This window comes from Daphnia magna, linkage group LG1 (assembly GCF_020631705.1).
Source record: "Daphnia magna isolate NIES linkage group LG1, ASM2063170v1.1, whole genome shotgun sequence".
Lineage (NCBI taxonomy): Eukaryota > Metazoa > Arthropoda > Branchiopoda > Diplostraca > Daphniidae > Daphnia > Daphnia magna.
This window is the reverse complement of record NC_059182.1, coordinates 14,982,058-15,007,369: the sequence shown is the minus strand read 5'-3', so window position 1 is coordinate 15,007,369 and position 25,312 is coordinate 14,982,058. Positions and strand designations below refer to the sequence as shown.

Genomic DNA, 25,312 nt, shown 5'->3' with positions numbered 1-25,312 from the left:
TCGAGGGAGCCGTGTTGTTTTTCTCTCGGGCCAGCTATAGTTTCTCAAGTATCTACCACAGTATACTGTTCGGGACTCTTTGGCAAAAACGGGGAAAAAAAAGGGGTTTGTTGTGGTATACACTCGTCGTTCTCTTTTACCGCCTAGTGGAACGTTTTTAAGGGAGCACCGAGCGCTCGACGTCGTTTGTTTTGGGTTCCCCTTCATCTAAGAGCCAATGGACCTTATCATCAGTCCTGCCATTGTTATATTTCAGTCTCGTCCAATCACTGCTTTACCTTATAAAAGACACACACACACACACACATCGGAAGTTTATTTTAAAAGCACTTCAAAATTAATTGCGTGTCTATTTGATCATTTCATTTGAACTACACCAGCGACTCTATCTGACGAAAATGTCTGCGCAAAACGATGGGTTCATTGGAGACATCGCGTCCGATGGCTATCGGTCGCTATTCGTTTTGTGGACGAACGTAAACAAAACAAAAGGGAAATACAATTTTTTCCTATTGTTTGTGAAATTTATCCTGTTTATATGCTAAACAATCGCACCCCATTTCTTTCGATGTCAACACTTGTGGTAGATGCATGGTAAAACGGGCAACAAACGACTCGCCACATCTTTACGTCATCTTTCTCGCCCTCATTCCTCCGCAAGACAAACAAAAAGCTCGACGAGAAAAAGAAAGTGAAGAGACTATAGTATTTATTGATGCGATACGCTGTTGCGGGAATAATATAATGTCGCGTTGAACGACGTGCCGCGAAACGAAGTGAGAAAATAGACGAAACAAAACAAAGAGAATAACCCATTGCGGGTACGACTTTTGATCAGGCCAATAAATCACAACGTTATACTTGTCGAGCGTATAAAGCTAGCAATTTCTGATTTTTGGTTGTTTGTTTTTTTTCGTGTGTGCGTGTTAAAGAGGAGCAATGCATAACGCATCTTAGGGGAGGGGTTATACACACAATCACCCAGCCTTCTCGGCGATTGGGCTTTACCGGCGAAACAGGGGCGACCGAGGATTCTATGATGACATTTTCGTTTTGCATATTACTTTGATTCCTATCTTATACTTCTAGATGTATTTCCCTTGCCACTTCTTTTCGTTTTTTTTTTTTTTTTTTTTGGGGGGGGGGGGAGGTTATTCCAAAGCTTACCCGGCCCTATAAAAAGACTCTTGTGGTGTGTGTGTGTGTGTATCTTTTCTCGTTTTTAGATTGGAATCTTCCTATCCCAAGAGTTGGCCTGGATATAATGGTATTCCCTTGAACTCGGCGAAGATTTTGTGCGGAGGGAAGTTGCAAGAATGCATTTTCACTGTCCAATGGGAAACGCGGATGGGGAAACAAAACAGTGGCAGGTAGCCGGAACCGATAAAAGGGAAGTACCCACCACCTGTTTTTTTTTTTTTATTTGTTTTTTTAACTCCTCCCTTTCCCTTATTTGGGTGTACCTGTGCAAAGGCTCCACCTTAACGGAAGACAGCTGTCATTGGTTCTCTACTTGTCGTCCAATCCCCCCCCAAAAAAAAAAACCAAACATAATATTTTTTGTTCAACAAGAAATTCAAATCAAAATGATACAAGTGGGAGAAAAAAAAATGTAAAGACTCTAGTAGCGTGCGGCAGGGGGCAGCTGTATGCGCATAAGAAGACGGGCCAGCCCGGCTGGCAAATCAATTATCAAGCGTGCGGCTGACAGGTTTTTGTTTTTGTTTTTTTCCTTTTTTCTCGCTCATATAATTCCACGGTTGATTAGCTCAACTCGTCTCTATCCTCTCAGCAGCTAGCCGAGACTGTTTCACATACCACACTGCGTTAATTGAATGTTTATAGACGGGGCTGAGTGTCTCGCAACGGGACGCAAGTCCCAACACATAAACGACACACGCACACACAAAAAGAAAAGCAAAGAAGGTCTGTTTTGGCATCGAGTCAAAGTTGTTTCTATCCGTTTAAATAAAGGCGGGAGTCGGACGTTTAAAACAAATAAGAAATTCGTTTGCCATTGATCAAAGTGGGAAAACTTGGGACGTTTTCAGCAGTTGACGATTGAGAATATGAGGAAGATGAATACGAGATCCAACCGAAATGGGAAAGAATTGGAAGTAGAAACGTGCGGTCCAGGGGACCGAGAGTTCCAGTCAGCGGAGGGGAGCGTGAGAAAATGACACAAGAGTAAAAGAATCGAGTTACACCTTTTTTCCTTTTTTTGTCTTCCATTTTCTACTCAACAACAAACACAAAGCAGAAGAAAAGTCATTGGTGCTTTGCCACTGCGCTCCGATTTCCAACTCGGCCCATCATCATCATCATTTTACCAGGGCGCACTTTACGTACGGACGATGAGAAACGAAAGGAAAAACAAACGTGAGCCTTTCAAAAACCAAACAAAACAAAAAGGGGAGAAAACTGTTTCGTTATTTTCCCTTCCCTATTCATGTCTGTTACCATTGCTAAGGGTTGCCAAGCAATAATAACAAATGGACACCAAAAAATGTGTGTCGAAAGAAAGAAAAAAAAGAGAGAGAGAGAGAATGGGTGTAAAATAAGAAAACGGCATATCCAGTCAACTGTAATAGAACGCCATTGTTTGAATTGATCAAGTGCTTTTCTGGCTTCCCATCCGTTTGTTGTTGTCTGAGCGTCAACATCGCCTAGTTATACTACTACAACATCGTCACACAACATTCACATCTGCGAATTGAATCAATTGAATCACATCCATATGAGGAGGAAGTAGGGAAGCTAATGCAAGACGACAGGCCTCCATCAAATCATCTCTTATTACTCTTTATACATTCGCCCCCATCCAACCACCCATCGTTCGTCGCTTCTTTCCACGTCACATCAACGGTATAAATAGATATGCATGCATTTGTAGCATACACGTAACTCTGGCTGCAATAAAAACAAATCAAAGTGTCTATACCCCATGCAAGAAGAACGAAAATTCGCCCAACCTCCTACGAATAAATCCTACAGTTTTTTTATATATATATTTGGCTCGACGGAGAAAACGGTTTGTTTGGTCTTTTTGAGAGAGGGAATAAGCGTGAAAAAAAAAAGGGGAGCTTTAAACTATATTCAAAACGGACGGGGTAATAAACAGGGAAAAGACAAAAAAGCTCGCAGATATACACAGAGCACTTGGAGATTGTGAGAGTGAGAGGTACTTGAGAGTTGAGCGTTTTTTACAACTCGCGCTCTTCAGGTCCCTCCCACCACCCCCCAGTTTGTGTTTTTATTTCGTTTCTTTCGAGATTTTTGTTGGAATTTTCTGTTTAAGAAAATAAAAGTGAGAAAGAAAAGTCGTCGGACAGATGAAAGAGAAAGGATGTCGAGATTCAGTTTCCCATCGTCTCCCACGTAGTCGACAAAAACAGACGCAGACACTCAACTCTCGAACGTATCCATGCACAACATTACCCCACGTGAAGGTTACAAGGTACAGCGCGCATTTGCCGAAACCGCGTAGAAAGACGATGACCTTTCGTATTGTTTTGTATAACGGTGAGATGAGAAGGATTGCAGAAATGAATTTATACACCATAAGATTCATTGCAACATCCCGTCATCATTGCTCGTCATCAGAAAAAAAAAGAAAGAAAACTCGACAGGAAATCAAATCAAAACAAGAATCCGGTGATGATACGGACGACGGTATATCTTAAAATGGGAGGCACCCACCCCATCTAGCGGCCGCTAGGGACACCAACATTCGTTTTTTGTGATCAAATGAGAAACAGTCTGCAATCTCATTACTTTAACAACAAAATCTCATCGACGACATAATCAAGTCAAAAGGAATAATGTAGCAGTTCCATTTTTTTTTCTCGTCCATTTCTAGCAGAATCACGTAGACACTTTTAGATTCCGCCTATCGACTACAATAGTCAAATATATTATCGGACTCGAGATTTTTTGCGCTGTCTCTATAGACTCAGACAGTATTTCACAACACAAGTAGAATACAAAAAAAGAAGCATTATATAGGTAGACGCTGTCGCAAACTACTGTTCCGAGTGTGTTTATATCTATTCGGGTGGGGCCTGTATCGTCGTTGAAGAAGAAAGACGCGACACGGGCCCGTTTTTCTTCCTTTCCCTTTGTTTAAACTTAGCCCCCCGCCGTAAGTCTTCGCATCCTTTCTTCCTCTGCGTTGCCACTGGTTTATGACTCTGAAAAAGGCCTTCACCGATTGGTTAGGAAACAATAGCCCGAAAGAGAGAAAAAAAAAAGACCCTCCTCATTTAACGGTCAAGGTGCAGACCCTATTCCATCCCATCGCGCACACAAAGAGTCCCAATTTTTCCTCTCTTCTTTTTTTTCTGTAAAAAAAAATATATATATATGGATCGTAAAAGGAAACAGAAAAATCTTGCCGACTGGAACAATTTACGATTATGATTTTCTGTCACCAAACTATGTAAGTAATAAAAAAAGAGAGAAGAATAAGAATAAAAATAGAAATCCCCCTCCCCCCTTCATCCACCTCGTTCTCTCCCCTCTTCACGTACGCTCCTCCCTCTCGTTGCTCCCTGTTGTGCTTCACCGCCGCCGTCAGCCTGGCGCCTAGGGATGGAACCTGTCTACTACCGTTACTGTATACTACTACTACCCCACTATTCACCGGCTTCCGCCTGTATACCTCACTACGCTCCACCAACCCCTATATGTACATTTTAGAAGAGAGAGAGAGAGACATGTGTGTGTGTGTTTCCTTTGTTCCCTTTTTTGTTCCAGTCGGGGCCCAGTTGGAAGATTAGACGGACCAATCCGGTGAGAAGGATAGGTGCCGTTTACGGTTGCCTTTATCACGGACCCGCTACACCTGTGTGGTTCGCTCACAGGTAGATGGGCTTTTCTCATTGGACGACTCGCACTTGTTCGCCACACCCCTCTAACTCAGGTCTTGACTTATCCCTAAACAGGTGCTAGCTACCTTTTTTTTTTATATATAACCGTCCAGACCAATCCGGTTAGGTTCATTTTAACAGTGGCGAGCGAAAATATTTAAAAAAAAAATGCGTTTTTTTTTTTATCATTTTGGTTTACAACGGCATTTTGAATGTTTGGCAATGATTTGAAAAATGAGAAGAAGAAGGAGAGCAGGTGAATGTCAGTTGCGGCTGTCAGAGACGGATTCCATCGACTAGCGCGAGGCGTGGGTTAAATGAGAAGAAAAACGGAACGGCAAAAGTTTGGCATCTTCAAGTGGTTTTTCCTTTCTCTGGTTCGAACTGGAGAGACAACTGAAGAAGCGGCGGGTGTAAATATAAGGCGGAGGGGAAATACATATAAAATAAGGCGCTTCTCTCCTATGTAGGACGAGACCAGGAGCCACTTGAAGGGCGCTAGATGAACAGAGCTAGGCAAAGAGTCAGCAACAGCTGCCAAGAAGATAAAGTTCCCGTGTGAAAATGGCCCCCAATTTTTGCTGTTGCTCTGCCCTTTTTCTTTTACAGCCCTGTAGGGCTGTGGAAATGAACGACACAGAATGACAGGAAGACGTAGAAGATATCTACGCAAATGCGTCTAATCAAATCCAGCCAGTCCCCCCTTACAAAATGAGAAAAAAACAAATTGAGACCAACAATTTTGAAAGGAGATAAAATCAAACTTGTGTGGTCGTGAAAGGTCTCGATGAGGATGACATCACTTCAAGTTTGGGGAAAAAAAGTCTGGACAAGTTCAAATAGGAAAAAAAAAAAGATCACCGGACATATCGACCGGTTTGACCTACAAAATAATGTAGAAACGATGACCACGAATATCTACCTCCCCCACAGAGATGAGTATAAACAACAACCAGTAAAAAGAAAACGAAAAAGAGAGAGGGGAACGAAGAAGCAGACGGTAGACTCCCCTCCCTCTCTCCGTCATCTGATATCCACCAGCACATCTTGATTTCATTTTCTCGAGAATAGCTAAAAGCAAAAAAAAAAAAATGTCGCCCTCATTTTTCTTCTTTTTCCACCAGTTAAAATAAAACAAACGAAGAAAAACGGTCAATTTTAGACAAACAACTGGACGCGCGATGTCCCTCACCTCCCCCCCAAAAAAGGAAAATTTTATTGACATCCTGTTGTGATTCTAACTTCAGTGGAATGAGAAAAAAAAAATCTACAAAGTCATTGGGTCTGCTCTGCGTCGTGAGTGCTACGTGCAGGAGAAGGAAACAAGATTGATTGCGGATGCCGATCTTTTTTGCCCGTTGTGCCATCGAGCCACCGTTGCCTATAATTCTCTCTACATCATCAAGTGCGTGCACTGAAATATATAAAAAAATAAAGGAACAGACGGGAGGTGGCAAGGAAACAAAAAGCGGCAAACTGCATCGTGAGCGCGTTCGATCCGTTCGTGATGCATCGTCGTCATTTCCTTTCCATGCCATCCCCCCCACTTTCGATCTTTTATTCCTGACGATTGTACTACACTACCTCTTTTTTTCTTTCCCCTCCCTTTTCACACCATCCGGCACCTTCATATATAATCAAATGTAGCGGCGGCGGTAACTTACATAACCAACAAGGGAAATTTGGAACGATAAGATTTCAAGGGGGGGAGTGTAAAAGAAATAAATCCTGTCGACTCTTAGGGCTAAATTTTTTCCTTCAATTGGATTTATATTTTCAACTTTAGAAAAATCGTGATGGATGATCGGTTTATGGAAAGACAGCATCTCACTCTATCGCCTTTTTTATTTTCAAAAAAGGGACATTATATAATAAATAGGGCGAGAAATAGAAAAGACCAAGAGAATAAATCAAATCCGGTGAGCTCAAGAGTTTTTAGGCCTGTGCGAGGGGGGCGGGCATAGAACAACGATGGACGGAATACATTTCCAGCAGGGGGGTAAAAAAAAGAAGGACACCAGAGAGCATTATAACGAAAAGAGAAGAGCTGTGGCCCTTGATAGATGGTGGATCATTTCCAATTCAATCCGAGAATGAATCACACACGCAGAGCATAACGAAACACGCTCGCACAAAAGTGAGAGATAGAAAATCGGAAGAGACTACGCTTTCAACGAGTTTGGTATCAAACCGGAATCCGGAACTTCCGCAACACTGTATACATATAGAATTTTTGTTAAAAAAAAAAAAAAAAAAAGGAAAAATCAGCAAGTCGACGGTCCCGACAACACGCGATCAACAAAAGAAACTATACGGAGATGGATCGACTCGAATCGTCAACTCAGCAACTACACAAAAGAAACGGAAAAATATATATGATCTAACTTTGACTCGATCTATTTAGAACAAACTACAATTAACAATTGCAAATTTGAATTCCACAAAAGCGCCAGGAAAATCGATTTAGATATAAATGGCAAAGCGATTTTCGTTAATTAAGATCCCTCCTGTCAAATCTCGGCTGCGTTACAAGAATCATTAAATTATTTGACAAAAAAATCTCAAATTTAAATGTAAATGCCATTGCATCCATTTTTTTTCATTTCCTCACGCCAAAAAATCTAAACGAAAAAAAAAAGGGTGAAACAAGAGAATAGGAGTGCTTTCATCAAAGAGGCTTATGCAACGCATATATAACGGACTTTTATACTATACGCCAAAGAGTACACACAAACGTCAGATTTCTTTTTTTTTTCGAGTAGGAGACGGGGGATTAGGTACCTCTTTTCGATCGGCCCATGAGGAGAGTCAATACCTTTTGAATCATTTCCAACTCTCTTTTTTCTTTGATTCTTTTAAAGCCGGACACATCCACCGGCGCGGCAGTAAATAACCATAATCTCCTGCGAAGGATAGCTCACACATCGACAGCAGGTGCATTCATCGAACCTCTCTAGCGGAGACAAGAAGAACAGGATCGATACCCGCTCCCTTTCAGTTCTTATTCGCCTATTACACACAGAATACATACTGTTGTATTTTTTTTTTTTTTTTTTAAGAGGTCCATATGAGAGTGGACTATGAGAGACCAACTGTGCGGGAGCTTTAAAACTAAGTCCGCAGAGCGCCACGACCTCGACTTTGTTTGATGGCAGAGCAAAAGGAGGGGTGCCTTTAGAACGATCCTTAAAGGATCTCACAGTGGCCCTGTGTCTTTAACTGGTTGGCAATACCTATGTAGTAGATAACAGTTTCTGCACGCCCGCATAGAGAGGCAGAAGTTTCGAATGGAGCCCCCAGGTTCCCCCGGATGTGAAAACTTGACGAGGGGACTGGCCATTTGAGATTACAGGGCGGCGTTGGTTAGTAGTGGCTCATTAGCGATGCAAGTCATTGCGCAACCTGGGGGGCTTTTATCCACAAGCCAAAATCATAAAGCGTCACATAGACAAGCTCCCGGCCGTCACCCCATGTCCGTTTCTCTCTCTCTCTCGGCACTCTCTCTACGTACACGCACTCCATGTCGGATGCGGCTGATTTCGTTTCCTAGTTTGGCATGTCATCCATCACGTGAACGTCAGCATTTTCCCTCAGTCTCTTCCTCAAGAACGGACCTGCAATCTGATGAAAACGGACGCAGGCCTCGATTTAACGGGCCGCTTCAATGAACTCGACGAATGGCCAGAAACGAAGAGAAAACTTTTTTTTTTTTCTCCTTCAGCTTCGCAAATTCAATCAAAGTAGAAAAGAAAAAAAAGAAAGAAGATAAACGTAAACGTTGAATGATAAAAAGAAAAAAGGGAAAATAAATGAAATGGAAGCTCTTAAGGGAGTTGACTGCCGTAGCTGAGGTATTTATAACAGCCCGTTTCTGTGTATACACACGCGCGGCTGTTGTAACTACCGTCTAACACAATGATTGGGGAAGGGAGAAAAGACGCAGGAGGAGGGTCTTAAACGTGCGCAGGTGTTGCCATCCATCCGGAAAACGAACCGGCTTCGTCTGTTTTCGTTGCGTCGCACGCGAGTCGTCAAAACTTGCAACAAAAAAAACTTTTTTTTTTTCTTCTTCGTGGAGTTCTTGTTAACCCCCTCACACAAAAATAAGGAGAATCCAATCGGAACCCGCACCGGTCGTTGGCAAACCGACCAAATGGACTGACGGAATTCTTTTAAAAAGAATAAAAAATAAAGCCAGAAAAAACAATGGGAAAAGACAAACACGAATGTTTGGGTACTATCGACAAGGCCTTCTTAATTGCCGATCTATTTCTATGCACAACGGCTTGAGAAAAGAGAATCAAATGGATCAGAGAACGGGAGAAGATGTGGCGCACGCCGCAATGTAGAAACATCTTTGCTGTTTGGGTCTGATGCCACTGATTAAATTCGCCATTTAAATGCAAGAAAGAAGAATTTGAATAAAAGAAGGCCATCACACAATCAAAATGAGGTGTTTCTATGCTATCGGAGAAGGATTTGGATCGAAAAAGACGCAATGAGATTTTTTAGCGGTAATGCGACGTTAACGAGATCCGATCAGCGTTGAAAGTCGAGACGCAAAATTTACACCCAATAAACTCATTCACACAGCAGACAGACGTCGTTCTTCACTTCCTGTAGTCAAGACCAATATACAAGGACAACAACTCGTTCTTCGGCGTGCAACGACGCCCCTGTCATTCGGCCGTGAACTTGAGACCAAGTCAAAAAAGAATTCGGATCGTTTGTCAACTCCTAACTCATTATAATGCAGGGTCTTTTTTGTTTTTATTTTTAGAAAATTCTCATTTAAGGGCCGATTTTGAAACAGGTTGTCTTTTATTTATTTTTTTATTTTTTATTTTTTTTTAGAATTTGTATCAACGAATTTTGTATTCTAATCTGCAGAAAAATGACGTTAGCAAATGAATCGGATGACATCATCCGATAAATGCAGAATCGTCTTTGCTGTGTCAAAAGGATTGTCGATGTCGACGAGTGCGCACAGGTCCAGTTTTTTCTTTTTGCTGAACCAAAAAAATAAATAAATAAAAACAAAGAGGACGAATATATATGGAAAGAGAGACACGATGATGAAGAGAAGTAGAAAAAGAAAAGAAACGCCCCGCACACACACACACACGCACACAAACCCGTGGGTGCATTTCCCAATGTTCGTGTACACACGGGCAAGGACTCTCTCGCTTGCTGCTGATTTCGTTGAGCATTTCGGGCACGTCTCCAGCTGTTTCGTCCTTTTAACCCATCCCCGACTCCCCCACCTTCTTCTCCTTTTTCCCTCTCTCTCTCTCTCTCTCTCTCTCTCTCTCTCTCTCTACATTTCTACTCTGCCAGCAATCCACCACCCCTCATCCGGCGGGAAGTAAAACGTAATTCTGTTTGCTCTCGTTACACTTTCCACCATTTCTCTCTCTCTCTCTCTGTCGATAAAAAAAAAACTCCTCCCTTCCCTGCGGCTAGAAAGGTTTTTTTTTTTTTAGAGGTAAGATCAATTCCATCCAGGTACAGCCGGAATTCCGTACTTTTTGTCACACACAAAAAAAGTAAAACTTTGCATTCGAAATGCAAGACCTCAAAAGTTTCTTCCTTTTGGATGACATTTGCATATTACGTGATGGCAAGCAAACGACTATGGGGAATTTAAAAAAAAAAAAGGAAATTTCGTTCGCCTAATCGACAAGGAAATTCGCAATTTTTAATTAAAACTTTCGCCTACGACCGGAGGAAAAATTAGTTAAATTCCCAGCCAAAGGAAGAAAACACGAGAATATAACAAGATCGGGGCAGAAAGCCGGAAAGAAGAAAAAGAAATCCCATACATAGGTAGTCATCGTAACTCGATTGCTGTCAATCCTCATCCGAGCGGGAACCTTTTTACACGATCCAGCGGCATTTGGCGTTCAGAGTAAGCGCCACGGATGCTACACACACACACACACACAGATCAAAAGAGAACGAAGCGCCTTTTTTTCTTTACGGGTGTGGATAGTAAAAAGGTAAGGGGAATACGAAAAGAAGAACATCCGGATGAGAGAACTGCCAGTCAACTGGAAGCTGGATCATCGGGCACACACTTTTGGCTTCTCTACTTCGACTACTCTTCTTTTCATCATCAAGCACCCTCTACAGTGCGCCGACCGTAACGACGACGGACCACTCGAGGCCATCTGGCAGTTCCCCCCTCTGTCTTTCACTTTCTCCTCTTCCTTCCTGCCCTCCTTTTTTTTTCAAAATAAAGATTTTTACCTATTACGAAATCTTCGCATTCCAATGAACGTTATCATCTTGAAAAAGAAAACAAATAAATATTCAAAAAGGTATTTTAACTTGTGTGTGTGTGTGTGTGTGTGAATAGTGCCAGTTGGAGCATGCCGAAACATGTCCATCCAAAAGTCCAGCTAGAAGTCTTGTTACATTTTTGTTTTGAAGTCCGTGAAGATGTGGATAAGCAAAGAAGAATAAAAAGATGAGAGACAGAAGATGGCGGATAAAAAAAAAAGGGGGGGGGAGAAAAGGCTCAGTGTAACTATGCGAGGGTTAGAGAGCGTTCTATCGATTTTCCACCTTGTCTTCGTGCAACGCCAGCTCATTATGCCCCTTTTCTCTGCCCGTCCGCCCCTCCCCAGAAAAATGCCGGCTTCTTATCCCCCTCCTCCATTCTCCTTCTTCTTTTGTTGTGTATAAGTGTGTGCGCCATCTCGATGGTATAACCGTCTTTTGGCTTGAGCCAAGAGGTCGGAACCCTCCCGTCTTACCTTGCCAATTTCCGCTCTGTCCTTCCTTATACATCCTCCCCCCCTTCAACGCTTTTCGTCAGCATAAGGGAAGTTCATGACAGATGTAGAATACTTGTGTGTGTGCACTTTTGTTTGTTTTTTGCACTCCTTTAAAACGCTTCTCTCTTTAAAAATTCGGATCGATTCAAAATGTTTTTCTTCTTTGCCTCTCGTTTGTTTCTAATTAAATCGACTGCGTACTCATCAAGTTGAACTCGCGAGACTTGTAAGGAGTTTTTTCTCGAGCTGATTGAATTGGTCCCGCCACTCGACTCACACCTCTCTCTAGTGATCAATTAAGAAGAAAACCACACGAACGGTGCAAGTTAAACAACAGATCGCCCACCTTCCCTCACCAGAGAAAGAGATGGTCGTGTGTTTTTTTCAAAAAGAGAGAAGAGACTCGACAGGAGGAAATAGTTGGTCCAGTCGACAGACACGCAACGTATAAATAGATCCCCAACTGTAAGAGAGTTTCCGTTTTTTTCCGCAACGAGTCGAGTCAGCAGCAAAGTGGCGGCTTCCTCTTCGTTCGCCGACATTCAATAAGGAAATTGAAGACTTGGCCACCTTTTTTTTTTTTTAATAAATAAGACAGATGCAGACACAAGAAAAAGGTGCCGAATCATCGCAAAATGTGATGGAAATGGGATTAGAAAATTTTTGTCTATCCACTTCCTTCTTATTACATCCAGCCGGAAGCCAGTGTCCAAATATAGGAGATACGGTAAAGAAAGGGGGGTATAGATTTCTGTTGGACGCAACACGAGTGATTGATGCGCAACTAGCATTGCACGAGAGTTGTCCAATGGGCAAGAAAATCAAATTAAAAAGTGAAGAAAGAAATAAAAACAACCAGCCGTAAGATCTGGAAGACGTTCCAGTGTGAGTGATGGGCAATCGGGTGGGGTAAAGGACATCCATCTCTTCTTACGCACTCAGCATATTAACAGTTTCTACCTTCTTTATCTTTTGAGAAATTATTTGGAAAACATAAAGTCCCGAAAGTTTAAAATCTCCCTACAATTTCTATTGAAAATTCACAGAGACACTACGTCTAAGGTGTACGCAACGGTACGTCGTCCGCCTATTATGTTAATCACGCCCGTTTCCGAATAACAAATGAAAAACAACACACACCCAAAGTTTCCCACCAGCGGGACTTGACTTGATCCAATTTTCTCCCTCACAAGAAAAAAAAAGAAAAGAAAAGAGGTAGACAAGATGGGAGAGGAGAGGGTTTGCCTTTCATCTTATATATTTATAGGTTAGGTGTGTAGCAAAGCGAACCGCTCTTACACACCTCGGCACTACACACAAAAGAGAGCAGGGGTTTCTGACTAAGAAAAGGGAGAGTGTGCAAACTAGCTCATACATTTTTGATCAACGACCTGTCTGGCGTGATGTTTCCCCGGAGATTGACTTGACGACACCGACGCCTCTGTACACTGTACATTTCGTTCGCCTCACCTTTCCCTACCAGTCTCTAAGGAGATATGACGACTACTACAACGACGCCATTTACTTTCAAAAAAAAATGTATAACGAATGAAGTAAGGAAAGAGTAGAAAACTTTAGCGAGCCACTCCCGGACGTGTAATCCAATCAACACACACACACACACACACTGTGTAGCACTTTACTACTACGACACGTACAGAGTGTGTGTGTGTGTGTCTGTTTAACCCGCCGTTTTCCAATTGGGGGGGAGCCACCAGGTGTACTATTTATATACCTGCTGAGATATCACGTACCTTTACACACACGCACACACACACAATGCTATCGCCATTTCAAGTTTTAATTCTGTTTTTAGATTGGTTTGTTTCAGTCCTACTGGTCTAACTAAAAAAAAAAGGAGAAACAAAGAAAAAGGAGGCAGGTCCAGTGGGCTGAGAGAGGGGGAAAGTAAACGAGGACCAGATGAGGCATCCAAGACACAAGAGATGGGTAGACAAAGATGGCGACCAAGGCAGGAAAAAATGGAGGAGGGACCGTGTGGTGTCCACCTGCGTCTCATTTATCACCGTGGAAACGTTGGGGGCTTCTTTTATTTTTCTCCTCCTCATAGACAAAAGCAGCAAAGCTTTTCTATCAGGATGTGCTCCTCTAAAAGTTCTTTTTTACGACCTAACCTGCGCTCTGATTGGTCGACAGCTACCGACCGGACAAACATTCGACCAACCGTCATTTCCTTCTCTTTTTTTTTTTAATGGTGGGAAGAATTCTTACGGTAGGCAACGAGATGAGTCATTTCAGGAGGGGGGAAAAAAAAAGAAAATGGCGGATACGATGTGCAAAACGTGGTTGGTGGCGAATATTTCTGCGTTTGGTAGGACAATGTTGTCGCCGAGGATTGAAATTACATGCGGTTCATTGTTTTCTTTTCATTGAACGTTACGGCCTTTGTTGTTCTTCAAAACGATTGTTAACGATCGCTCAAACACGGTGGTCCCTCCCATTTTTCCCACCCGAAATTCGAAGCTTCTCAACGAGCGAATTATTTTCAAATTAAAAAAAACACAACCGAGAACAAAAATTTTGAAAGAAAAAAAGATGGCTTTCGTTTACTTACCCTCAGGAGTGGGCACAAGACGGCGTGATAGTCCCTTCTTTCTCATTTCCACTTCCGCTTTTGTTTGTGGTTGATCTAAAGATCCGTCACACACAAAAAGTTCGAGGGGGAGGGGGTTTCCAGTCGTCGTTGAAACACCGAAACTTTTTTTTTTTTTTTGCGTATTAAAAGGTCATAACACAAAAGACACCGAGTCACTCTTGTTTCAGTTTCCACAGTTTCAGCTGTTGAAGTGGATAAAATCCGAAATGTTTCTGCAATTAGGAGAGAGAAAGCGTTAATAAAAGTTGGCAATTTCAATGTCGACAGACGATGATGCAACGTCGACTACTAAAAAAATAAAAGAGAAAAACATCGAATCAGAAAAAACAGACCACGAGGTAAAAAAAAGGCGCCAATTTTTTTTTTTTTTTACAAACAAACAAAAAATACTTGAGCAGATTTTGTGAAGGTGAAAAACACTAGTTAGCAGAGAAGTTCTATTTTTAAAAATCTAGAACGCACCTCACACGCAAGCACTGAGAGACACACAGCACAAACACACACACACAGACACGGGAGGGAAAAAAACTTCACTGTTGAGAAACACTGGCAACACACACGCGCAGGAGCACTACACACACAACTAGAATAGAGCAACTTTTTTTTTCTCAGTGTTTGCGTGTGTCTGTGTTTTGAATACGCGTTCTGCTGCAGGTGAACAACTCGTCAGTGTCGATTGAAAAGCCACGTGAAGAACCGAAATTTTCATGCCACGCGAATTTCAATAGCAATAGCCAAGATGGCCCCCAGACGATCGGATTCGTTCATATGATGACAATTCACAGGCACTTGTCACTCTTTTTCTCGGGTTTCAAAGTAATTCTTTGTGTTCAGTTGGAGCCAAAATTCTCGAATGAACCACACACACACACACACACACACGAAGAATCGAAAACGAAAACAACGTTCGTAGCGCAGCAAATGTTCCAAAGTTTCTGTTTCACGTTCAAAGTGGTGTGTTGTTAAAAAACAAAAAAAAACAAGCGAAATTCAGAATAATTGTTGTGGTCTTGGTTTAAAAAAAAAAAAAATGTCGTGCTGGGCCAGCTGCTCGCCAGACCTGTGCGCTACCTTCGCTGGTCCAACGGTGAATACCCGCCTAAAGTTCAGCCAGGCAGGAATACTCAGACTAAAGCGTTGCTGCTCTGGCTGCTTCCACACAGCAAGGAAAGATGCGGCTTTAGGCGAACGCCCTCTCTGGGCCAGTCCCAATTGAGTTGGGTGGTGGGCAGCCCCCCCTCTCCACAACCCTCCTCCATGAAAACTCTTGTTGTGTGGCTTGACGGGGCCCACCTTCTTTTCGCCTCCCCCTTTTGATTTTTAGAATTTGGTTTTTTTTTTTTAACGAGAGTTTGTTGTCTCTCTCGATCCTCACTTTTTTTTCGTTAGGATTTTTTTAATTTCTTTCTTTTTTTTTTTTTTGATGTAGTTATCAACTGAAGCAGTTCCAAGTAGTTGACGTTGGCGACCTATTAACATTTTTTTTTTTGTCAATGTAAACACGACCGTTGAGTTTTCCATGTTGAAAAAGGAAAATAGTCAAACGAAACGTCGTTTACGACGCAGTAGATTGACCTTTGTGTCGTTTGGAAATATTTAAATTCAACGAATGTGTTTATTTGGCTTTCTCACTATCGCCATTTTGAATTTTTGTTTTCAGTTCACCTGGACGAGAACAAACAAAATGTCGATGAATTTTTTCTTTTAGTTCTTTTGTTTTTTTGCATTCGAAAGGAGGTGGTGGTTGTTGATCAAGTTCAAACGAGTCCTTTTGCATCGAAGAAAAATACTGAACCAATGGGAGGAGCTTACACGGTTGCCAGGAAGTGCGAGAGGTGTTTGTAAGTAGGTGGAGTTACGTGTCGGTTTGAACATCCAACTCCTTTTTTACTCGTCTAATTTATATTTTTCAATACTTTTGGCCAACCGTAATTTCAAAATGGCTCAATCATATCACAAAACCCTGAAAATAAAATCTAATCGCAATAAAGGCGAATTTAAATATTCGTTTACGTACAAAATATTTGCCTCACGTAAATCGATTGTTTGTTTGTTTTTTCCAGCAGCCATTCCCCCACAAAATCAAACATTAAAAAAAAAAACGTTTTGAGGAAAGAAATGAACAAAGTGAAATCAAAGTAATCAACAACAAAAAAAAGTCGAAACGGAAGAGGGCGGTGCTTATCTCTTATCCGTAGTACGCACACACACTCACCACACCACCAGAAAACATTTTTGTTTCAATGGTATATCAAAACGTATCGCTTCTTTTTCTTTTGTTGGACAAATCCAAACATGTGGAATTCAAATTTATCGACATGATCGTTTGAAGGAATAAAGCGTAATCACGGTCAAAGTTCGTGGGTGACTCATTTGACCCTATCTCATCAGGTTCTCCTTGCGCGCACAATGATGCGATAAGAAAATGATGAGTCAACACTTACCTTGGAAACAATTCCTCTGAAGACTTAACTATTTGTTGACATTACACGTATTTGACCTTGTCTTTTAACTTTGTTGTATTTATTTATTTATTTTTTATCTATTTCTTCGTGTTTTGTTTTGGCGGCTCTACTTTTTCTCTCTCTCTCTCTCTCTCTTAACAATCACGTCGGTAAAGAAAAACCAAAACAAATGACCCCGTATCGTTATTGACGATGTTTTACGTTTCGCTGTCGTTTAGTCTTGTATGCAGAGGTTTGCGAACCTTTAGCTATCTCAGTTCAAAAAGACGTCCATTTTCTTCGGCGAACAGGTAGAACACGTCACCGCGAGCCCTCCCTCCCCAAAGGTTCTCCATATATACAAGATGAAGGTTTTTTTTTTTCTTTTTCTTTCTATATTTTGACAAGATTATTTACCTTTGAACAAAAGCAGGGGTAGAACACAAAAAAAAAGGGGTTTTTGTTGTGAAAGGAAGGGGGAGTATCCACCTGGGTCGTTTGCTATCATATTGTCGATAAGGTTTTGATTATTTTTTCTTGTCTTTTTCTTCACAAGCGCGAGAAGAAGAAACTTCAAAAGTAAAGAGAGCGAAAGGTTCTATTTCTTTTTTCACTTTTCTTTTTTCTTTTTACCACCCCACGTTTTCTAACTGCAAACAGCTGTTGAATAGGCAATCAACGCCATCTTTCCCTTTCACGCTAGATACCAGCGTGCATTGTCTTGGCACTATTCAGTGCATCGCTAATCACAAACCAGGTGAATAGGTTCGAATCATTTTCTCTCGCCAATAAAAAGAAGAACGGCTGAACACTTTGTGTGTTAGTGTCGTCGAACAATTCCACCAGGCACGATTTATCGTCCCACCCCTATTTTTATTTTTTTACACAACTGCTGTACTGTCAGTTGCCGAACCCCCGACACCTCTTTTGTTATGCTAATTGAGGAGAGAGAAAGAGGAGAAAGAGAGTGACGCACGGAAATGACTCGACTGCTACTGATGTATATGGGCTGCATGTGCTGCCGCTGATCAATACAAAGTGGAAATGATTCCGCCATTCACTCGCTATAATTTGTCAAAATCCAGTTAACCACCCGCAGAGGCTATCCAGTTGAAACAGAATAATTCCATTTTAAATTAAATCTGCGCCAGTTTCGATTCTCTTTTATTCGATTTTCTTTGCTTGTTTTTTTTCTTCTGGAGGTTCATTGTTGGGTATGTTGTACGGAATTGTTGGATTAACGTCACGTTTGACGTTGCCGTTTACGTAAATGATGAAATCATCACACCAAAAAAACCTGAAAGTTTGACCGCACTTCCGTCTTTTGAAAAGCTTGCGCACGTCTTGTGGTTGATACACATCGAAACGATGTTCTTTAACCTGGCCAACCGTATCGCATTTGTTTTCGAAAATTGATCGCGTAGACAAGGTCAATTTGGCTAAAAAGTTAGGCCGAGTTCCAATCTCTTTATGTAAAACTGCACCTAAAGCGGATGCAAATGGAGCTGATTCTCCCAACAGATAAAATGGTGTTTTTCTCTCTCAGTCCCTGGGTTTCCTCCTCACAAATGCGACTCTTTCCACCATCTACTTACTCGCCGTAATAAGGAGTTGGCTTTTGCATTAAACAAAAAAAGAAAAAGAAAAAAAAAAACGTAACTCTACCAAGTTTCTCTAGTGATGCTAATCTCAGCGTCGGTCGGAGGAGGGTCATAATCCTCACCGTACACACAGACACGCTCTATTGCAGGAGACTCATCACCGTTCTATTCATCTTTGCCCTCTTTCGTTGCGTACACACGGCCACAGCATCAGACGATATATAGAGTTGTACGAGTGCTCTCTTTTTCAGACAGATATATACAAACTAGTAGGATACATATGAACGATGTAGCTGCCAAGGGGAGGACGTACACGTGGCTGCTATGAAACGCCAGTAGGACGCAGGCGTCGTTCGTCGTCGCTATTTTATTTCCCTCCGCTTGGAACTATGCGGATCACTTTTATGATTTATTTTAGTCTTTGTGTGTGTGTGTGTGTGTGTAGACCATCACAATATAAATAATCATCTAAGCTTCATAGGAAAAGAGGAGCGTTCGTTAGAAGTTTTCAAAAGGAAATGACCCTGTCGTTGTTAATAGAAAGGAAAAACGTCTTCTCAGACATCCGTTTAATTTCCATCCAATTAAGACAAAGACAATCAAAAGAAAAGAGGCACACACACACACACACAAAAGAAGCAATTTACTTTCTGACTTGTGTCGTTCTACACAGGTATGTGCTTGCACTTCGTCATTGCAGCCGATGATTTCTGCATGGTTGGTTTGTGATTCCCTCCGCCCCTTGATGTTGGAAACAAATTGTGTGTCGGTCCGCTTTTCGGATGATCGCTGGCAGCGCGTGCGCACGGCGTCGGTTTTTCTTACTATAACAACAACAGAACAAAAAAAAAGGGGGGAATGGGGATCGAGGGAATGGGGGGTCGTTGTGGAATGAATAGAAAAATAGGAGCCAGACTCTCCCTCCCTGTACCGCCGATGAAACTCCCGTCGATGTCGGACGTGATCGACTGTGCAAACGTTTGTCAAAGCTTAAACAAGCCGACGCCGCTCTAACCCGTCGACCTTCCCTCCTCTGTGTGTGTAAAGAGAGAAAAAAAAAAAGCAATGACGACGGGCCATTGTCCGTGTGCACCGGCCCAGGTTTTAGGTGTACATAGAGGAGAAATCTCTCCCCCCCCCCACCATCCGCCACCGCATTACCACCTCCTCTTTTTTAACGTCCCTTTTCTGTTCCATGACTGGTTCCCTTCTTCCGCAGCAGCTTTCCTCTCCATCTCCATCTCTTTAGTAGTATTAGCTTCTTTTTTTCAGGAAGAGGGGGGGAAGCTTGCCATAAAAGCCGGTAGCCGGAATAAATCTGGGCTTCTATACCGGTTGCTATACATTTTGCTGTTGTTACCCAATACGTACAGCTACTATATACCTGATGACTATACAGACATCGGCAGAGAGATGTTCTTTTATCACTCATCAGCTGTTATTCGATCGAATTTTCTCTACGTGTTTGTTTAACAACAGCAAACCACGAGATTTGGCAATAACAAAGAGGCGTTCCAAATGTTGACAATAAGACATTTTTACGGCGTGTATATAAAGGTAGCCGAGTCCATCGTGTGCTGTACATCTGTAGGTACTACTGCGCTCTATGTGGATAAGTGTTACGTAGTTGCGTCGGATTTTTATGATACAGGATCAATGGCAAAAGACGCAAAAGCTATATTTTTGTTGTGCCTGTGCGTCGTCGTATAAAATGGCGACATGATGGCCGTATAAGAGTTAAACCTACGTCGGCGTCTATAGTCGGTTTATCCGAGCAAAACACGCACAAAAGGACAGTGTGTCGTACTTGTGTGTAGGTACATAAACGGCGGTGCTGCGAGGCGCTGATATTATTGTACACATAAAACGGTAGTGTATTACGATTTAATACACGCGCGCCACTGTTATTTGGCCAGCATCAACTGTGTGGAAGGTGTTTTGACGCTGTTATGTGCACGTCTGTATGGCTGACATTGATTACGTCTAATCCGGCTGAATGGCAATCGGTCGGTTGGGTTCTTATTGTTCAGACTCTACACCGCAAATATAAAGACAGATGGCCTTTTTTTTTATTATTATTTCCCAAATTTTATTATTTTTTTTGAAATTTAATAACGTGACAGGATCGAATAAAGACGTTAAACGAGGTGTGTGCATTAATATCGAATCATTTCATTTTTTGCGGGAAATTTAATGCAATTATTTAGTGATTTTGGGCAAGAGTCAAATCTTCCGTTTTCTTTGTTTGTAGGTGGAGAAATTGTCTCTGGGTGGAGGGGGAAAAAGGCCAGTTCGATGTACGCGTGTAGGAGGGGGATAAAACTCGGACCGGTAATGGCCGTTGTCGGAACTATCGGAACTGATATATCTGACGAAAAAAGAAGAAAAAAGGGAAAGAGAAGGGGGAATACAGAGATGGACGATGAAAATCGACAACTATAGAGGAATAAAAAGCAGTTGTGTATGGAGGAGGGCGATAGAAAAATATATAAGAGGTGAGTTATGGCTTTTTCTAGTCTATAGTCGTGGCTGCATAAAGTCCTTTTCCTGGTGGGAATGGTCCAGCACCCCGGACGAAGATAACACACCCGGCCAGCAAGCATACAACAGCCAGCGTTTATATAATACAATCTCTTATTATTATTATTATTCCCTATTTTTACTATATGTATGGTTAGTTTGCTAATACAATCTATGGTCCAATATCCGGGGTTTAGATGATGAACCTTTTATTTATTTATTTTTTTCAAATTGCCTTGTTTTGAAAAAATTATTTTTTTTCAGTCGACGAATGTTCATCTTGAATCTTACATCAGAACAATCGATTTGTTTTGCACGAAAATAGTTTTAATAAGTATTGATGCAACGATCGGAGCAGGAGAAAAAGAGATTGAAGAAGAAAAACAATGGCTGTATCGATTGTTATTAAGAGCGGGCAAGGAAGCCAATGATGATTTACATCGGGAAACAATCATTCCGCATAGCCTACGGCTACCTAGACCCTTTGTCTAGTTCTGCGTTTTTTTCTGCGCGACAAAACAGAGTCGTTAACTCGGTTTACACAATCCCTTGTTTGTTTAAGTCGCGTACGTCATCATCATCAGTCGTCTGGCCAGACTAGTAAAAACTTATTAAAAAGTTTTTAACGAACCTTTAAAAAAACAAGTCCCTTTTTTATTATCCTCACGTGATTAACAATCTGCCAAACGGCATTGCATATTTACAAATTAAAAGCAAATTTGCCTAATGGACGTAGAGAAAAATGAGGTCCAACGATGATCGTTATAATCCACGTTTCAAAAATAAAAAAAGTGCTAGTAACAGCATCGATAATATCGACGCTCCCATGTCTAATCGCGCGCTGAATTTGAATCCCATGAAAAATCTGGGGACGTCAGCATGTGCAACGTCGGCGGACGCGTGCTGGTTCCTTCCTTCCCGATAGAGGTACAGTTTTGCGGGGGGTGGCGTGTGCACCTTTTCAGTGGCCACCCTCACGCGCGTATAAAAATATGAACACAACGAAAAAAAGGAGAGGAGGAGGGTGACTGCATCCCGTTTGCAGCAGCAAATCCATTGAAGCGAAAAGCCATTTCTACTTCCCCTTGGTCGTCATCGTCGTCGCACGCGCCAAAGCCAAAAAAATCTTTTTTTTTTTTTTCTTTCTAATATTATGTGACCACCCTCCTCGATTGCGACTCCCCCTACTGCTGGCCTCTTTTAATACATTCAGTTCTTTTTTTTTTTTGTTGTTGTTGTCGCCCTTCACTTAATGCGTTACCTTTTTCTTTGTGTGTTCCAATATTCCATGGGCCCGGCAGCATCCCAGCAGTGTTTTTCTCTCTTTTCCTTTCAGCTTTCATCTCGTTTTCTTTCTGCTTTTTCCATCGTGACATGCCGGGCAAAAAAAAAAAGGGATGGATGGAAATGATGGAAGAGATTGGGTGGATATATCGCCCAAAGGAGAAAATGAAAGGCTAGACATGTGTGTGCGTAGAGGTGGGTTTTTGGGGTGGTAGGGACCTCAATTGGTGTTTACCTTGGCCAAAGGCCCAGGTTCTCTATAGACAAACCTCTGTTCCAGTTCTTTTTTTTTTCCTACTGCGTTCTTTCTTTTTTTTCGTCGTGTTTTGGACGTGCGCGCAGTCTTCACATGTCAACGTCACTGACGCAATCGCCAGAAAAACTTTTTTTTCTTCTTCTTTGAAAAAAGTCTCAGCAAAAGGCAAAGTTTTGAACTGAAAAAATGTAGGAAAAGTTTAAAAAATCGAATTGACGCAATCGTTGGCCAACCTTTAATCCTTTTTATCTGTTTGTACTTGCTCGTTCAATTCACAGATCAATAATTTGCCTAAATGATTAGTCGTCCCTCCTCCGCGCATTGCGGATTGCACAATTCGCATTAACCAATAAATATAGTTTCAATCATAAGAATAACAACAACAACAACAAAAAAAGAAAAGTAGACGACGCTTGACTGGCCAGAATCGATGGGCAACGTGTCATCTTTGGTCACGAGACATGAGGTGATCGAGGTCCGGTCAGTCGTGATACGAAAGAGCATGGCGGCAATTGATAAGGACGCACACGCAGACTCGATATCTGCCCAATTCTCGGGTTATATAAACCCGAATCAGAAAGAAAAAAAAAAAAGTATGTTGCCCTTTTGGAAATGTCACTCTTTCGTCATCGCTTTTATTTTTCTTGTATATATTCAACAGAAAAGGAAGACAAATATACACGGATGGAGGCGTTGATAGTTATTAAAGTTGACTGGGCAAAAAAATCGAGCGGGCAAAAAAAGAATATATTGAGGGCAACATCTCATACATCAATCGGCAATTTTTCCTTTTTCAAATTGTCCGTCAGGAAATTAATACGTGCGCGTCTGAATTTCATCACGTGTACGTAGCGTGTATATACGTGACCTCTTCGGTTTGACCCGACTTTAACTGCTCGCTATAAATATTTTAGACTGGCCATTCTCCCGAAGGCGTTTGGACATCCAAATTCTCGTGTTATACGAATCAATTCTCGACTCGTTTGCTTGATGCTGTTTTCAAATGTTTTTAGAAAAGAAAGTGGCACCTAATAAACTTGTGTGTTTGTATATACGTTTTCATGGGATGTAATCACGCATAAGCGTTAACGACATGCGACTATCATCGCTGCGTCTCTCTCTCTTTTTTTTTTCCTCCCCGATTTGATTGACATGCTAATAAACTACTCAAATATTCAACAACAACAACAACAACAAAAAAGGAGCCATGTGGATCGCGATGTTGGTTCAAGATACTCCGCATTGACCTTCATTTCGTCGTTGAAATTCCCGTGAAATGCAAACAAAAAATGTCGACCTTATTTTTTATTTAATATCATCCTACTGATTAAACGAGTCTACTTTAAATATGTCACGTAATCATTTTATGAAAAATAAGAATCTCTTTTTTTTTCTTCTTCTCGTGATAAAGAGAATGAAAAGAAGAAAGAAAGAAGGTTCGGGATTATTACAGGAACGTCGTCACGACCGGTGGCCCCCAGAGGCACACAACACACCGTTTCCCTTTGGTGTTGGAGTTGCGCCAGGTTCACATTGATCGCGATCCTCCCCCGGTGCTTTTGCTAGTAAGGCATTGATGTAGGCGTGTCTTTTTTATTTTTTTTTTTCTTCTTATATACCTCCGTCCTTCCCACCCTTTTTTTTCTCTTTTACTTTGCCCACCTTTTCTTTTCTTGTTGTGTGTCTGTATATGATTTTTTTTTATTTCTTCTTCTTCTTTACCCCAAGTGCTTCCCTCTATATCCAGCAAGCTCCTTGTTGTCTGTGTAGACATTATATGACGTCTCTTACAAACACCTTTTTTTGTTCGATTAATAGAAATCTTCAATCTTCTCCCATCTATTTCCTCCTTCTTTTTAAGCCTTTCTCATTTCTCGTGCCTGCAAATGATACAATTTCTTTTGAAAAGGATCCCGCCAACCTAATCACGCACTATTTCTTTATGTATTATTTTTATTGCGACCTCTTTTTCGGATACAGAACCCGTTTCTTTTCCAAAGCGCAAAGGTGTTAGCCTTTCATGTCGTTCCTTAGGTTAAAAAAAAAAAAAAATGTTTTCATCTTGTTAAATTTGAAAAAAATGGAGTCTTGTGTTACGTGTTATGTCATTATACAACAGCAGAGACTCAAATCAAAAGAATTTCGAATAGAAAAGAGGTGAAATCTTACTAGAAACAAAAATAAGAATATTGTCATCGTTTAAAGTGAAGCTGCTTGCTATTATAACTTAAGGTGTGTGCGTGTGTTTTCCCCTCCTTCTAGACGTAAAACTCGCTTACGTAGACACACACTTTGATGTGTGCTGATGCTCCTGGTTGTGCTGAGTCGATCAGAGGGAGGACGACTTGTGCTGAATCGGCGATGCCCAGTCCCCGTCTTTCATTCCTTGCTCCTTTTCAAACTGTACTCTAGACGTACATAATAATACAAGGAGATCGCATATTGAACCTGGACCAGCTAAATAAACAGACTCCCGGAAAAAGAGAGAGACCTGGAGGAAGTAAGATTAAAAAACAATGATGCCCCCAGTTGCTTTTTCTTCCGCGAATATAGTTGACCGTGTCCGTTTGATCCAACTTTACAGTTAGGAAATTGCAAAAGGTAAAACTATATTCAAGAAAATGGAACGCTGATGGAATGGTTTGGCCCTTTTTTTTCTTTATAGACCTTTTAATCCGTACCCAAAAAACCAAACAGCGTGACTTGATCTGAAACACATTTATTTGAACATTGGTCTCCCTTCTCCCGAACGACTCCCGATCCTGTCAACAGATCACGACTCGCTTCAGTTCCTCCTCCTCCCCCTCACTGACGCACAAATGCGCCAAAAGGAACGTGATTTGATGATTTTAACAATGAAACAGTAAAATTAATTTTGATGAAATACGTTTTCAAATTCCGGATGGAAGCGATGCACGTCACCTATGGGCTGAGAAATGATTT

At 41.5% G+C, this 25,312-nt stretch overlaps 1 protein-coding gene across 6 annotated transcripts in view; it reads right to left on the bottom strand.

The window, feature by feature from the left end:
• The window catches only part of LOC116929366 (zinc finger protein 1), a 42,173-nt gene extending 26,777 nt beyond the window's left edge, over positions 1–15,396 (bottom strand). For 2 of the 6 annotated variants that reach the window (XM_045168088.1, XM_045168093.1), the window contains exons 1-2: positions 14,727–15,395; positions 14,223–14,476 (exon numbers count right to left, since the gene is read on the bottom strand). In XM_045168088.1, coding sequence (XP_045024023.1) covers positions 14,223–14,268 — 46 coding nt within the window. In that variant the 5' untranslated portion in view covers positions 14,269–14,476; positions 14,727–15,395. Of the gene's footprint in view, positions 1–14,222; positions 14,553–14,654 lie in introns of all 6 variants that reach the window. The other 4 variants (XM_045168094.1, XM_045168092.1, XM_045168089.1 and 1 more) reach the window with 4 other exon arrangements.
• Positions 15,397–25,312: the final 9,916 nt, after the last annotated feature.